General features: G+C 41.9%; 1 protein-coding gene across 4 annotated transcripts in view; it reads left to right on the top strand.

Moving 5' to 3' along the window:
* NXPH4 (neurexophilin 4) overlaps nt 1–12964 on the top strand; it is a 395242-nt gene extending 382278 nt beyond the window's left edge. For all 4 annotated transcript variants that reach the window (XM_085654634.1, XM_085654637.1, XM_085654636.1 and 1 more), the window contains exon 2: nt 3479–12964. In XM_085654634.1, the coding sequence (XP_085510760.1) occupies nt 3479–4204 (726 nt within the window). In that variant the 3' untranslated portion in view covers nt 4205–12964. The remainder of the gene's footprint in view (nt 1–3478) is intronic.
* The last annotated feature ends 495 nt before the right edge of the window (nt 12965–13459 follow it).

Genomic DNA, 13459 nt, shown 5'->3' with positions numbered 1-13459 from the left:
TCCCTTCCAAATACCAAATTTAAATGGTATATATTATTGCTGTGCATCCAAAATCTAGTCGTAAAACATTAGTGCTATACTAACTACAAACATATAGTGGTATGCCATTTACAAATAGGAATGGGACTCCTATGGACCGCACAACCTTTGGGAATGATGAACTAATATTTTTAGATTTGTTTTCAAGGAGAATGGGTTGCACTGAGAAAAAAAGATGGTTTAATTTATAAACAGTCACAGACATGGTGATCTACTGACCCCAGCAGGTAACCATCCCAATGATACCTGAAATTGCAAGTGAGGTTGCAAATTGTGATCTACCTCATTATTATTCATGAAGTAGGTCAATTTACTACCCACTAGGATTTTTTATTTTGAAAACCGACCTACTAGTACATAAGTCGGTTCACAAAATAACGCACTGGTCGGCAATTGTGACTATTATTTTGCAAACACTGTTTCATACATCTGGCTGTAGATCCCCTTTCTCTACTCATCTTTCTGCAATTCTGCGTTTGTATATTTCACATGTTGCCTCTTTCGTTAAGAGTACCATCGTCTCTCTCCTTATGCACTTTCTTCTGTTCATCGCCTTCATTTCACCATAACCCTAAGCACAGAACCCACCCACTCACCTGTTGGCACTGCATTATCCGTTCTTTTGGCAAGGTCAGTTTTCTTTTACAGCTCTGTACCTCCTTCTTACACTTTCTCTTAGAAGCACAGTTAGAATTAGACCATATATAACCTTTGCTCTGTGCACTCGGCAAAGAGGGCAATATGGCTGATATTGCATGAGGTTTGAACACCTTTATGACCAACTGACAGGTACTGTGCTTATTTGCACTGCGTTCAGCCTCAACGCCACTCCTCTCACTCTTGGCCTGTCATGAACACCAGCCCACTACCCAAATTTACCCAGATGCATGAAGGCAGCTCAATGCCCAAAATTCACTATATAACAGTCATATGTTAAATGAAAAAAACACAGAAATTAGTCGTCTGAAAAAAAAAATACTTTCAGGGAAGGCAAGATGAATTAAAACGTAAAATGTAAACAGGGACTGTATCATGTAAAACTTTAATTATTTTATTAATTTATTTTAGATTGGGAATCATGGGTGCTAATGGTTTTCATTTAAGTTCTGTAGGGAAATAAATCATGTCAGAAATTTAAAATGCTTTAAGTAACAGGCTGAGAAGAAACAAATTCTTTTGAAAAGCTGCTCCTCTTTTCAAACAATACGGATTCTCTCTCTCTCTGTTTGTCTCTCTCGCTCTCTCTCTCTCTGTATATATATATATATATTTATATATATATATATATATATATATATATATATATATATTTCAATCCAAATCCTTATGATTCTTTTTATCAAAGAAACCGAGCCCAAATCCATAAGCGTGGTTCAAGAAAGAATTTATTTGTTACATGGCAAAACGCCCGACGCGTTTCGGAGCAGCCGCTCCTTTGACCCGTGACAAAGGAGCGGCTGCTCCGAAACGCGTCGGGCGTTTTGCCATGTAACAAATAAATTCTTTCTTGAACCACGCTTATGGATTTGGGCTCGGTTTCTTTGATAAAAAGAATCATAAGGATTTGGATTGATGTAACGAGGTTCGCTACCTCACCGGAGCCCGCCGCCAGTAAAAGAGGCAGAGAAATCGCGAGTGAATTTTGGATATATAAAATATATTTATTTATAGTTATAGTTAGGACCCTGTTTCCATAGGAAATCGCAACATTCTATTTGGAATAACTTTGGCGCCGGTCGACGAATCCTCGCAAAATTTTCAAAACTAATGGGGCGCTACGCTCCGCTCCTACCCTGAAAGTCTCGGGGGGGATTCGTCAAGCGGGGGCTGAGAAAAAAGGGGGCCCCAAAACGCGTTTTCCCCATGCATTTTTCCATAGGACCTTTAGACACAGCTACAGCCCGAACGGCTGAACAGAGTTACTTGAAATTTGGCAGAGAGGTAGTCTACAGGTCAAGGAAGTGCCTTTTGTAGGTCTGGTGTAAATCTGTTCAGTAGTTCCTGAGAAAATAGCATTTAAATCAATATATATATCTGTGGCAGCTTACCGTGCGCTTACCGTGCGCTTACGGTAAGCTTACCGTACGCGTACGGTGCCGTGCGCGAGCGCGATTCTGATTGGCTGTTAGATCTTAGTAAACATTCGAATCGGTCGAAACCAGGAAGTGTCGGCCGCCATTTTCTCTCTCGCACTCTGAGGGGGGGGAGGAAAAACAAAGTTGGATATCATGAAAAGGGGCAGGCTAGACAGCTCCTAACCACCTAGCCTTGGTTAGGGTGTCCCAAAAGAACCCCCAAGGCCAAAAAAACAATTTTTTTTTCTCGAAAAAACGCCGATTACGGTTAAAAAAAAAAAAAAATATCCACTCCCCCCCCCCCCCGTGTGCAAAAGGTGCCCGCAGTGCACCTTTTGTGCATGGCATATGTAATAATTGAAGAGGATTGCGGTCGCGTGAGTTATAGTTGCCTGCACTAACTATAACGGGGGGAATTTCAATGGTTTTTTACGAGTGAAATGTCCAGCTAACTATAACATGTGTGAAACCTATGGTTTTTTCAGTGAATATATATATAGACACACACACACTCTCCCTCTCTCTCTCTCTGAATCACTCACTCTCTCTCCCTCTGAACCACTCTCTCTCCCACTGCTGCAGGACCTCTCACTCACTTTTTATGTTTGACTGAGGTCAAAAGTGTTCCCCAGTATGCAGTGTTCGGGGGCAATTCTTCTCCATTGCAGAATAGCCCAGCTGAACAACCCAAAAATATTAATGGCGCTACCAGCATGTGCCCGACAGTAAAGGCGCTGTGGCGGTTGTGCCCTCAAAAATAACTGGAGTGGGAATCCCTTTAAGTTCCTGCTGTCCTAGCAGATACTAAAGGTGTCTCTGGCAAGAACTGGAGTTGACATTCAGGTGGTCCCTAGGATTAGACTCTCTCAAACACAGCCTGTAAAACAGGGTGACTTCAGTCAGGGTATTAATTAAATAATGGTGGGATGGAGGTCTTCCTCAGATTGATGCCTAGGTAGATCCACTGGTGAGGGATGTGTTGAAGCCTAACAGAGGACACCTGTGCTGTGGAGGGGGTCAGAAATATGGAATAAGAATTTAAATGTAGTCAGGATGCTTCTCCTAACCGTACCCTCTGTGCTGGCTGCCAAGACTGTCAACTAGTGTATGAACCTCCACCAGTATTGTTTGTTATTTTCGGGGTGGTACATGTGTACCAATTAATCTCTTAATTTAGACTCCTGTGTGATTTATCATAGGCCAATGAATATGATGTTCTATCAGTCCCTTCATGGCCATGGTCTGCTAGCTAAAGAAGCAAAAAACACAGCAGCTTAGTGCCTTAATGTTTCATCATTTTGTTTGATGTTTTGATTTAAAGTTAATTTGCTTCCCTAAGTAACTAAAGTCATTCTGTTTTACAGGTGGCTTTCACAGAAGATCATGTGACGGAAACTTTAGGCTACCTTGAGTTGGGGGCGACTGGTATTATGAAAAATGGACCCTATGGTGCTGTCAAGGCTCATTCTTTAAACCCTTCCCGAATATTCTCTGAGGATTCATTGAAGGCTAAAATCGACCCTTACAATCTACTGAACCCATGGGACTGGACTAAGAACCATACAGCGGTCGATAAAGTCAACCCTCGCTCCAAGCGCAAGCCGTCCCTAAAGACAGGCCGCAGCAAGAAGATCTTTGGCTGGGGGGATTTTTACTTCAACATCAAGACGCTCAAGTTCAGTCTCCTGGTGACAGGCAAAATTGTGGACCACATTAATGGCACCTTCAGCGTCTATTTCCGCCACAATTCATCCAGCTTGGGTAATGTCTCGGTCAGTATCGTTCCCCCAACCAAGGTGGTGGAGTTTGACCTGATTCAGCAGTCAACCATTGAGACCAAGGCCTCCAAGACCTTCAACTGCCACATCGAGTACGAGAAGACAAATAGGGCCAGGAAAAACAAGCCCTGCCTCTACGACCCTTCCAAGATCTGCTTCACAGAGCACACGCAGAGCCACGCGGCTTGGCTATGTGCTAAGCCCTTTAAGGTCATCTGCATCTTCATCTCCTTCTACAGCATTGACTACAAGTTAGTGCAGAAGGTCTGCCCTGATTACAATTTCCAGAACGAGAACCCCTACTTTGGCTGAAAGCCAAGTGTATCTGGGAGCTGTTTATAACCTGCGCCAAAGAGGAGGGCCCGCCAACCGCCACTTGGCATTCAACGGATACGCAGGACTCTTGGTTAGACTGGGCAGTCTCGAAAAGACAGCTGCCGCATGGCCTGTATAGTATTTGCTCAGTGGGAAATCTTGTGGTCGGGTGAATTGGGGGTGGGGGGAATGAGGGGCTTTTTGAGGATTCGGGAAAGTAAATGAGGGTGGTCATCCTTCCTTCAGTTATTGTCTCAGCGTGTCAACATCTGTATCATCCAGGGTATTCCTTGTTTACTTTGCGAAGGAAATCCAAGCTGGGGAAGTCTTGACATTCTAGAAAATGGAGTGGAAGGAGCTTTTACGGGTGGAGATGGACGGCTGTGGTTTTGCTTTCCATTCTACTGTGCCAGGTTAACACTATAAATCATTGCTTACTCCCATTGGCCATAATGTATTCAATATATTTTGAGGTAACTTTGGTGAAGTCTAGACACGTTAAATTGGTTTGTGTAGGAGGGGAGTTTTTTTTAAGGGCGCAATGCATTCTTTCAAGGTTAAACTCTGAGATAGCTCAGGGTCTCGATCATTGAGGACATCAAAAGAGGAACAGCTACTGGAGATTCTACATGTATCAGCATCTTTCAGCGTTGCCTCTGACACAGAAGAAGATCCTTCTTCTTCCAAGCTAAAACATTAATTGAACAGATAACCTATTTAGGCAGGGAATGGCGCCCTGTCAGTCAAAAGTCCCTACTATGGGGCTGGCCTATTACACTACACAATATAACTTTGGTTGAGCTTCAGTTGTCCAAGAGAGAAGGACTGGATTGTGAGAGTCTACTACCAAGGTGGCCACTGCAAAATAAGCCCATGGTCGCCCCTGTAGTTGGAGTCCTGTTCTAAAATTAAAATCTCCTCCTTTTTGAGAAGTCAAACAGTAGTACAACATCCACAACCCTTCAAGGGGCCACATATGGAATATGGGTATCTTGTATGTGAGGGAAGCCTGGTTCCAGAGCGGTCACACTCTAGAACTATGGACATGCTTTAGGATATCCCCCATGCAGTCGAAGGCCATTTTGATATGGAATCACTTGTATGCTTGGGTGTAGTCTTCGGTATCCCACTTTATTGACTTAATTATCAATATAATGTTTGGCTTGTTAATTTTTCTGCTGGTTGACACCATCTTTCATCCATAACATTATCTGACGATCCCATCCGCCCTTGCTTTTGTGTTAAAACAGTGCGCTTCCCAGCTGCAGTGTCCACATTCTCTGCTACTGACCTCGCAGGACAGTGCTCACGCTGGACAAAATTCAAAGGCGCTCTCTTCTACTTGTCATTCCTTCAGATCGATACCCCTCCTCTTCATGGTAATTTAGTATGGCTACCCCAAGTGCTTCTGACATCTAGCCTTGTTTGCAACCCATAGCCCTCTTTATGTCCTCAACACAGAACTCCTACACTTGACAAAATGTAACAGTTAGCAGCACATCACCTGCTTATAACAATATCGAATAAAACTTAAAGCTGATTATGACTTCATTAGCTGGCCCATTGGCTAGACAATGTGGAATGGAGCGGCCCACACCCTCCTTACCATGCCATAGAGTGATGCCTACTTTTTGATCATGGTGCCACCCGCAGGCTGCTTCTTCTGACAATATCAGGTGATGCTCATGTGATCCAGGTGCATCCTGGGGAGGTTTGCTGTATTGGTATAGTGTAAAGAAAATGGACAGACCGACAAGAAAGAGGCAAAGAGAGACTGGCACACAGTCAAACATCAAGATATATAACAGTAGGGCCAAGTTTAAACTGTTGAGCCCTAAGTCGCCTTCTTAAATGGCCCTTTCCACTAAATAATTTTCACTCCGCAGTTAATCTGTGGAAAACAGCGAGCCACAGACTGGGACCACAAAGCCCTTTTCAAGCTATCAGGGCGATGGTTTGGTTTGTGCCATACATACACCCCAGAGTGTTGCACTGGCACTTAGGTGTGATGACCCTTTAATGCAGGGCTGCCCAGTCTAGGTCCAAGGGAGGCATATGCATGCCATATTTTAAGGATGTCCATGTAAGATACATTTACCTATAGTGAGGGTTAATAATTCTTTCAGTACTCCTTTCTGTGCCTCTTGTATCAGGCACACTGCTAGCTGTGTCCAGGGGACAATCATGATAATTTCATATGGCCTTGTTTTTTAAAAAAGTTCCAAATGATCAAAACGCCTTTATGGTTTAACAGTTGTGACACGAACAAGAAGGAATTTTTTTTAAAACGTACTACCATGGATGCTGTGTGTGGCATTTGAAAGTCTATGATGGTAGCCTTATTTTCAAATATGACATCATGAAAGCGAAGGCCTCATCCTAGGGAATTAAACTGAGTGGCAGTGCAGGTTTGCTTCGTGAGTGACAAGGGCCCTTTGCCGGGAAGGCAGTGCTTCCATTCACTAAAATGTGACTGACATTAATTATTGAAGAAGAACTGAAACCAGGGTTGATAGTATTTGGAAAACAGGCCCCAGAGGCATAGTCCAGTGTGGAATCAGGCAGGCGAAGGATAAACTCAGTCTCCTCTTAATTGTGTATCACAAGTGCCGTCCTATCAGGCAATATATATGTAGACCTCCAAGGCTGATATTTGAAAATAAAGCAGAGGATAGTTTTCTCGGTCCCCACTGTGCATGTTCCACCGAGTGTATCTGAGAGGTGAGCTATACTTGGTTCTGTTACTTATATAAAATCAATTTGCTGCATTGTCTGATGGGGGAAAGAGTTGCAGCGCCAAAGCTGTAATAAACAGAGGCCTACTCTGCAAACAATACCAGTCGCACTGTTGAGGGCTCACTGCACAAAGGTAATCAGTGGTCTTCAAACTTTGTAATGCCCCCCTCCCCGGTAGAATAAAAAAACTCATTTGGACTTCAGTCATTTTCACAATTATTCTATTAAATTGGTAATGTTTAAATATGTCTAGACTTATTTAAACATTGCAGTTAAGTTCTGCTACCATTTGAAAAATGCAATCAAATACATGATTGCCAAACATACTATTCTGGTCAGAGAGGACTTACTAACATGAAAAAGTATCACAGTGTAATTATTGGAAATGGGGGTGGGGGTTTTGAAGAATATTCCCTTCCCTTTTGACACATACTCCCAGCTAGGATATAAATGACAAAAGATGTTAGTGATAGCCCATTACAGAGCGGCTTCCTCTGCTCATTTTTTTTTCTGCTTAAAACAAAGCACTGTTATCAGCATAATGTTTTTTTGGCTAGAGCCTGGGGCTCCCCCTGGATCACTTGAGGCCCCCCTAGGGGGGCTGCCCCCAATTTGAAGACCCCTGATATAGGGTGACCTGGTAGGCCACCTAAAAATTCAGTAAAGTAATGAATGCAAATGTATTGTCATCTTAGTACCTGATAAAAGATCCTTTTAGAGAAAGTTTACTTGCCCTTGCTTAAGATCTCAATCTTGTTAAGTACACTCAATTTATACTTTTAGATTTAGCATACAAAACTAACTTGTTTCAAGTGTAATTTAAGTATATATGCTTCTTATTCTCAATTTACAGTTAGGTCACACATTCTTTATAACCAAAGCAAATCTATACATTTTATTTTTGGGAAATTGATCTTAATAAATTCAAATTTAATTTTACAAACAGTGCCATAAATCAAGAACTATTTCAAGCTTGACCTACTTTATTTTACAAACAAGCAATAAATATGTACTTCGCATTAACCGGTCTAAAGATCCTTTATCCTTGTATCAAAACTAGTCTAAACTTTGAGTGCAAAAGTCAATAATATGCTTTACTGGACTCCAGTTCAACAATGATATAGGTATATGGCATCCTTTTCCAGTGCACAGATGGAATCAATACTGACAGCTGTGGATCCACACAGAGTGCAAAAAAGAAAAACTGTGCCACAAATTGTGGAATTAATTTGTTCGGATTAACAGTTTGGTCTTTAGAATATTGGCAGGCAGTGTTTCACAGAGCAGGAGACAAGGATGTAGACTGTGATGGGAGGTAACATTTAAAACACAGGTGGCAAAGGTACATTTACAATGGTAGTTGGTAGAAAACGTTGTGGGCCACATAATGCAGGAACAGGCAAAAACCTTGAAGCAGGTGCCCTCTGATGATTTCGATATGTGACAAGGTATTATCTAACAGAATCTTACGACTATCTGTGTAGGTGCTATTGCAATAGATATGGAAGCGTCATCAGCAATTAAAAGGCATTCTTGGGTGTGTCTGTTCATACATTTTCCTGATATCCAGTTCATGTTACTTTGCGTAGAGACAAACTGTTAGATGGACAAAGTGGGCCACACATTAGAGCTATTTAAGTGATTGGACGGAGAGTTGGATCGTAAATTCTGCAGGTGACTCCAAACTCTTGTTATATATTGCAGCAATGTAGATCAATGGCTCTAATCCAAATTTTGAAGAGGCCATATTTGTCAAAGCCAGCCATCTTCTAAAAGCCCTGTAGTCAGAAGAGGGCAAATGATTTGAATGTACGCTCATCAACTAGCCACTTTAGTGGCCCAAGAAAAATCTATTTTATAATCTCAAGAAGAGTACAAGACAAGATTCTTCTTCGCATTGGAAAAGATGACTTGATTGGACCTGTTGGTAAAACTGGTTTCACCATTTAAGAGGAATGGAGGAATGGAACTGAAGTGGTATGTCTTTTACAATGGCCCATAGGGTTTTACTTGAGGTACACCCTCATCTAAAATATAAAAGCAGAGATCTGAAACCTATTTTAGACCTACGGGTTTTCAAAAAGATAGTGGAAAAACAAAAACTCAGGGTAGATCGTATAGTTTCCTCTGACTTTTCAAACGCTTATTTCTAAATCCCCATTCTGCAGTCACACAAAAGATGTGCTGTTTCATAGTGGGAAACACACAATTTCAGTTCAAAATGAATACCCATGGCCTGACTTCTGCACTCTACGTTTTGTAACAAGTTTAAGCAGTACATTTAATGTTACAAGAATTGCAGGTTTTCCTTACCAGGATGATTGGGTATTAAAAATTCAGACCACACTTCTCGAAGTCTCAATTCTACTTCACGATCTAAGGTTCTCATTGAGTTTTCAGAATTAAAAACTTGGGGCCGGTGGCTATGATGCAGTTTATTGGAATAGGGATCAACACAAGTACGAGAAAGGCTTTACATTTCCATAGAAGTTCGGCATATAAACGCATTGATATCCCTTTTCATTCTGCAAAAGATACTTCAAGAAGTGCAGTTCGTTAGACATTTGGCCCAGGCATGCATGTTGCACTGATTATCTCCTTCTTGGTCAAGGGAATTCTTACATGTTGCCCAAATTTCCTTCCTCCTGTTTAATAAAGGTGGTATCTTGCATTCTCCAGATCAGAACAGTCTAGCAGTATCCACTAGACATCTGAGGCTAAGGTATTTGAATTATGTGCTTTCGAATGTGGTGGTTGACATGATGGTAGATACAAGGCAAAGGACAATGAAATCCCTTTTGCAAGCAGATGGTGAAGGTTCTGCATTTTTAAGAAGAAGTGAGGAGTCTTTGCTCTTTGAGATTCCTGTGGTCTTTCAGCTTTTTCAATGGCTTAGTGACCATGTTTTCTCCTGTACCACATATTCATGTGGGATTTGATTTTAGTAGTAGGCTATGCTGTCAATAATCTGATGCTCAAATTTCTGGTGGCGATATTGTGAACTAGAATTATATTTGAGCTGAGGTTTTTGTCAGCTGACTAATTTAAACCATATTTTATGCCTATGGTGATAACCAAATTTCAAATAGCCCTGTGTATGCAGTATCTGATTCTTCTGGCGCCACGTCCATGTAAAGTGGAAAAGTTGCATAAAATACATCTGTAAAGCATTCAGGCATAGTTTGACATCTGAGCATACCAGATGGACAAGCAGCTTTTTCGTAGTAATGGTGGAAATGAGAAACCAGCCTTCTTCTGCCAGTGCTATCTTGTTTTCAGTGGTTGAGTAAAATGTTTGCCTTACATGGCCAGGTGTCACCCGACAGTCACTGTAACAAGGAGAAAGCAGGAACAAATGTCAGCTTGAGTCACTCCAGCCCTGTTCCTCATGGTCATAAATTTCAAAAGTAATTTTGCACCTGAAAAATAAACTATTTGAGCATGTAAATAACATTTATATGCACAATTAGCATTGTGTATCAGCCCAGAATTACTGCCTGGTCTCCTCCCGTCACAGTACTTTGGGCTCTTCTCGGCACATAATCCACTAAACACGGAACTGGGGAACAGAACAGAGCATCAAGATGCGAAACAAATAGACAACAAGCTTTGGCAATGCGAATAAGTCCGGCTTTAAATAAATGCTGTATGGTATGTGAAGCATTACAAGTAGTTAGCATTGGAATTAATATGTATTTGTGTGGAAATAAAAAACAGTAGATTAATACTGGTGTAGGTTAAAAAGTTAGGTGACAGTTGAACTGCCAAGCTAGATCTAAACATCCAGGTATTAATGACTGCCCTCCTCCCATCTGTGCTGCTGCTAGAGAAAACAAACACAATAAACTATCTAGTTATCTAAGAAACTTTTACAACATTATAATGCCATGTGTGTGCCCCTGAAAGTTCAACCTCTGCTAACTGGATAAATAGAATGATCACAGTAACAGTTGAGGGCCAGCACTTTTTGGTGGAAGCACACAACGTCTGACCAATCAAAACATATACTCCAGACTTCCAACATGTCGGCGGAGCCAACGTTCCTCTCAAGTGATGCTCACATAATTATCTGGCTACAGCTGCTCTGTCAAGCCAGAGTATAAAAAATGTAAGATCACAGAGCCTCTGTAGTGTCAGTTGTGATATCAGTGAAAGCTCTACCCAGCCCATTACAGTGTGAGTGAATGTAGCCAGAATTCAGATTTTGTTTTTGACTGCAGCTGAATCATGTAGCTTCTTTGGAAACGGGGGCAGGCCACTCTACAGATCCAGGAAGTAGCATTTTGGGACAAGCAAGGGCATAAACGGAGACAGAAGAGGGACAACCTGAAAGAGAAGCAAGCTGGGAACTAAAACAAGCGATTTTACATCAATCACTTCACCAAAACATTATTAAGTGAAGTTTCATTGCACACCCTTTGAACCCCAATTAAGGAATTGACATCACAGGACTGCTCACCCCTAAAACCGATTTTTTAAAAACAATTTGTAATAAAAATTTAACGTGGCAATGGGTTAAGAAAAGAAGGCTGATTGAAACCTCAAACACCAATTTACTAAAAATAGTGAATGTTAACGGCCTGTTCCCTTTTAAAGGATCAGAAGCAGGGCCGGACTGGGAACTGAAACCCGCCCTGGCAAACTGCTCGTCCGGCCACCCTGGGGGGTTGAGGGGGTGCGGCCGAGCTGTTTGTAAGGGCCCGTTCCAGCAGATTTTGTTACAGGGGGCCGATATTGCAGGCCCCCAGTAACAAAAGACAGCTCCCAGGGGCCCAAAACCGGCCCCCACCCTGGCGGCCCACCGGGGAAACGCCCAGTGCCCACTACGCCAGTCGGGCCCTGATCAGAAGACACTCTCATTAAATGATATAGATCTCAAACAAGTGTTGCAAGGAGCAGCATAGGGATAGCAATAGCAACCCCATACTCTGCATCATGGAACAACAATCCTGGGAAAGCTGGAAGTCATTTTGGGATGGTGTGTCGAGAGTGAACTTGAGATGGACACACTTGAAAGGCCCAACCCACCTTAGCTGCTGTAAGATTTTAATTTTATTTTAACGACAGAACAGCTTAACGCTTCTAAAACAACGGAATGATGGCCGTGGGCAGTGTCCTTGGACAAGTGAGAGAAAATATAGAGAGTTATAGTTCAGGAGCTCTGGGATGTAAATTGGTTGAGCTTGTGCAGTTAGTGAGGGAGAGGGAGCAACCTGCTTATGCTACCAGTTTTAGTGGTGTAAAGCTCATTTTCACAGGAAATTTGTCATAATCTTGGATCCTTGGTTTAATGTGTGGATAAAACATTTAAGCAATGATTTCCCAGTTTGAAATTGTTTTATTGTTAGGATTTGGACATTAAGGCGTCTTCATTAGATTTTTAATACATACTCCTTTTTTATATATTTTTTTTTATCCTGTTTTTACATCTACCATCAAAGAAAACCATCAAAGAAAATTCTGAAACTTAGGAAAGTGTGTCTCCATCTCCAAGTCTGTTGCACTGTACTGTACCACAAGGAGCTGGCATACACTTTTCTGTCCTGAGAATGACCTGTTAAGGACTGATGGATACCACTCCATCTCCGTCCTCCTCATTCCAGACCCATCATTCCTCAGCCAACAGAGTGAAAGATAAGCTATACAAATCAATAACATTCCACCCAACCGCTACAAATACCGGCTTAAAGGATGTTCCAATGCCACTGTACCTGTATTGTTTGGGCTCCCTCCGCTCACTGCTTACAATATGTAGTAGATATTCTCATTGACACCTACATTTAATGAACATGCTCCTGCTAACTTGGCTGTGAGTGGTGAACATTCACTGTGATTGGCCAAGCTTGTTGTACACTGAGGATTATTTCTCCGGGGGTGATTGTAAGCGTGTGGCGCTGAAGATGACAATGATGATGTGAGCCCCACATCTGTTTCTCTTTAGAAGTGCTTCTGTAAAGATGTGGTATATAACTTCATCATATTTTTTTAACAAAAGTATCAATAATAATAAAATTAACAAAAATGGGTAGTTGTGTTGAATTTCTCGTTCTGTTTTATATGTATCCAATGTATGTTGTTTCCCAACAAGCACTGCTAACGGAAGTAACTTGATAACAAAAATGATCTTCTTCTGAATTTGCCTTAACACAAAATGATCCGCCTCCCGATCAATCTGATGTTGCCGCGGCCCCTTCTCCCAACTCCCACAAGTACCCCTCCCGCTGGTAACATTTTTGTTTTCAAATTCCTTTAACCTTTTTGTGGTGGGTTACGCTTTAATTCCTCACTGGAGCTCAAAATGGCTTCCGATGGCATCTCAAGGTGCCCCTCATTCTCATGCTCTACTTTTCAGTCACATCTAACAATGTTAGTGGTGAAAAAGGGAACCTAGCTACAAGAACTCTGGATTCTGCTAGGAGGACATCAACCTTGCGGCAGGGAGGGAGAAGTGTACCACAGTTTATTCGCTGGCTATCTTTGAGCTCCCCTAGGCCAGATTCACAGTTTTTCTGCCAC

Source organism: Triturus cristatus, chromosome 4_1 (genome assembly GCF_964204655.1).
Source record: "Triturus cristatus chromosome 4_1, aTriCri1.1, whole genome shotgun sequence".
NCBI lineage: Eukaryota > Metazoa > Chordata > Amphibia > Caudata > Salamandridae > Triturus > Triturus cristatus.
The sequence above is the reverse complement of the archived record's forward strand: the minus strand, read 5'-3'. Positions and strand labels throughout refer to the sequence as shown.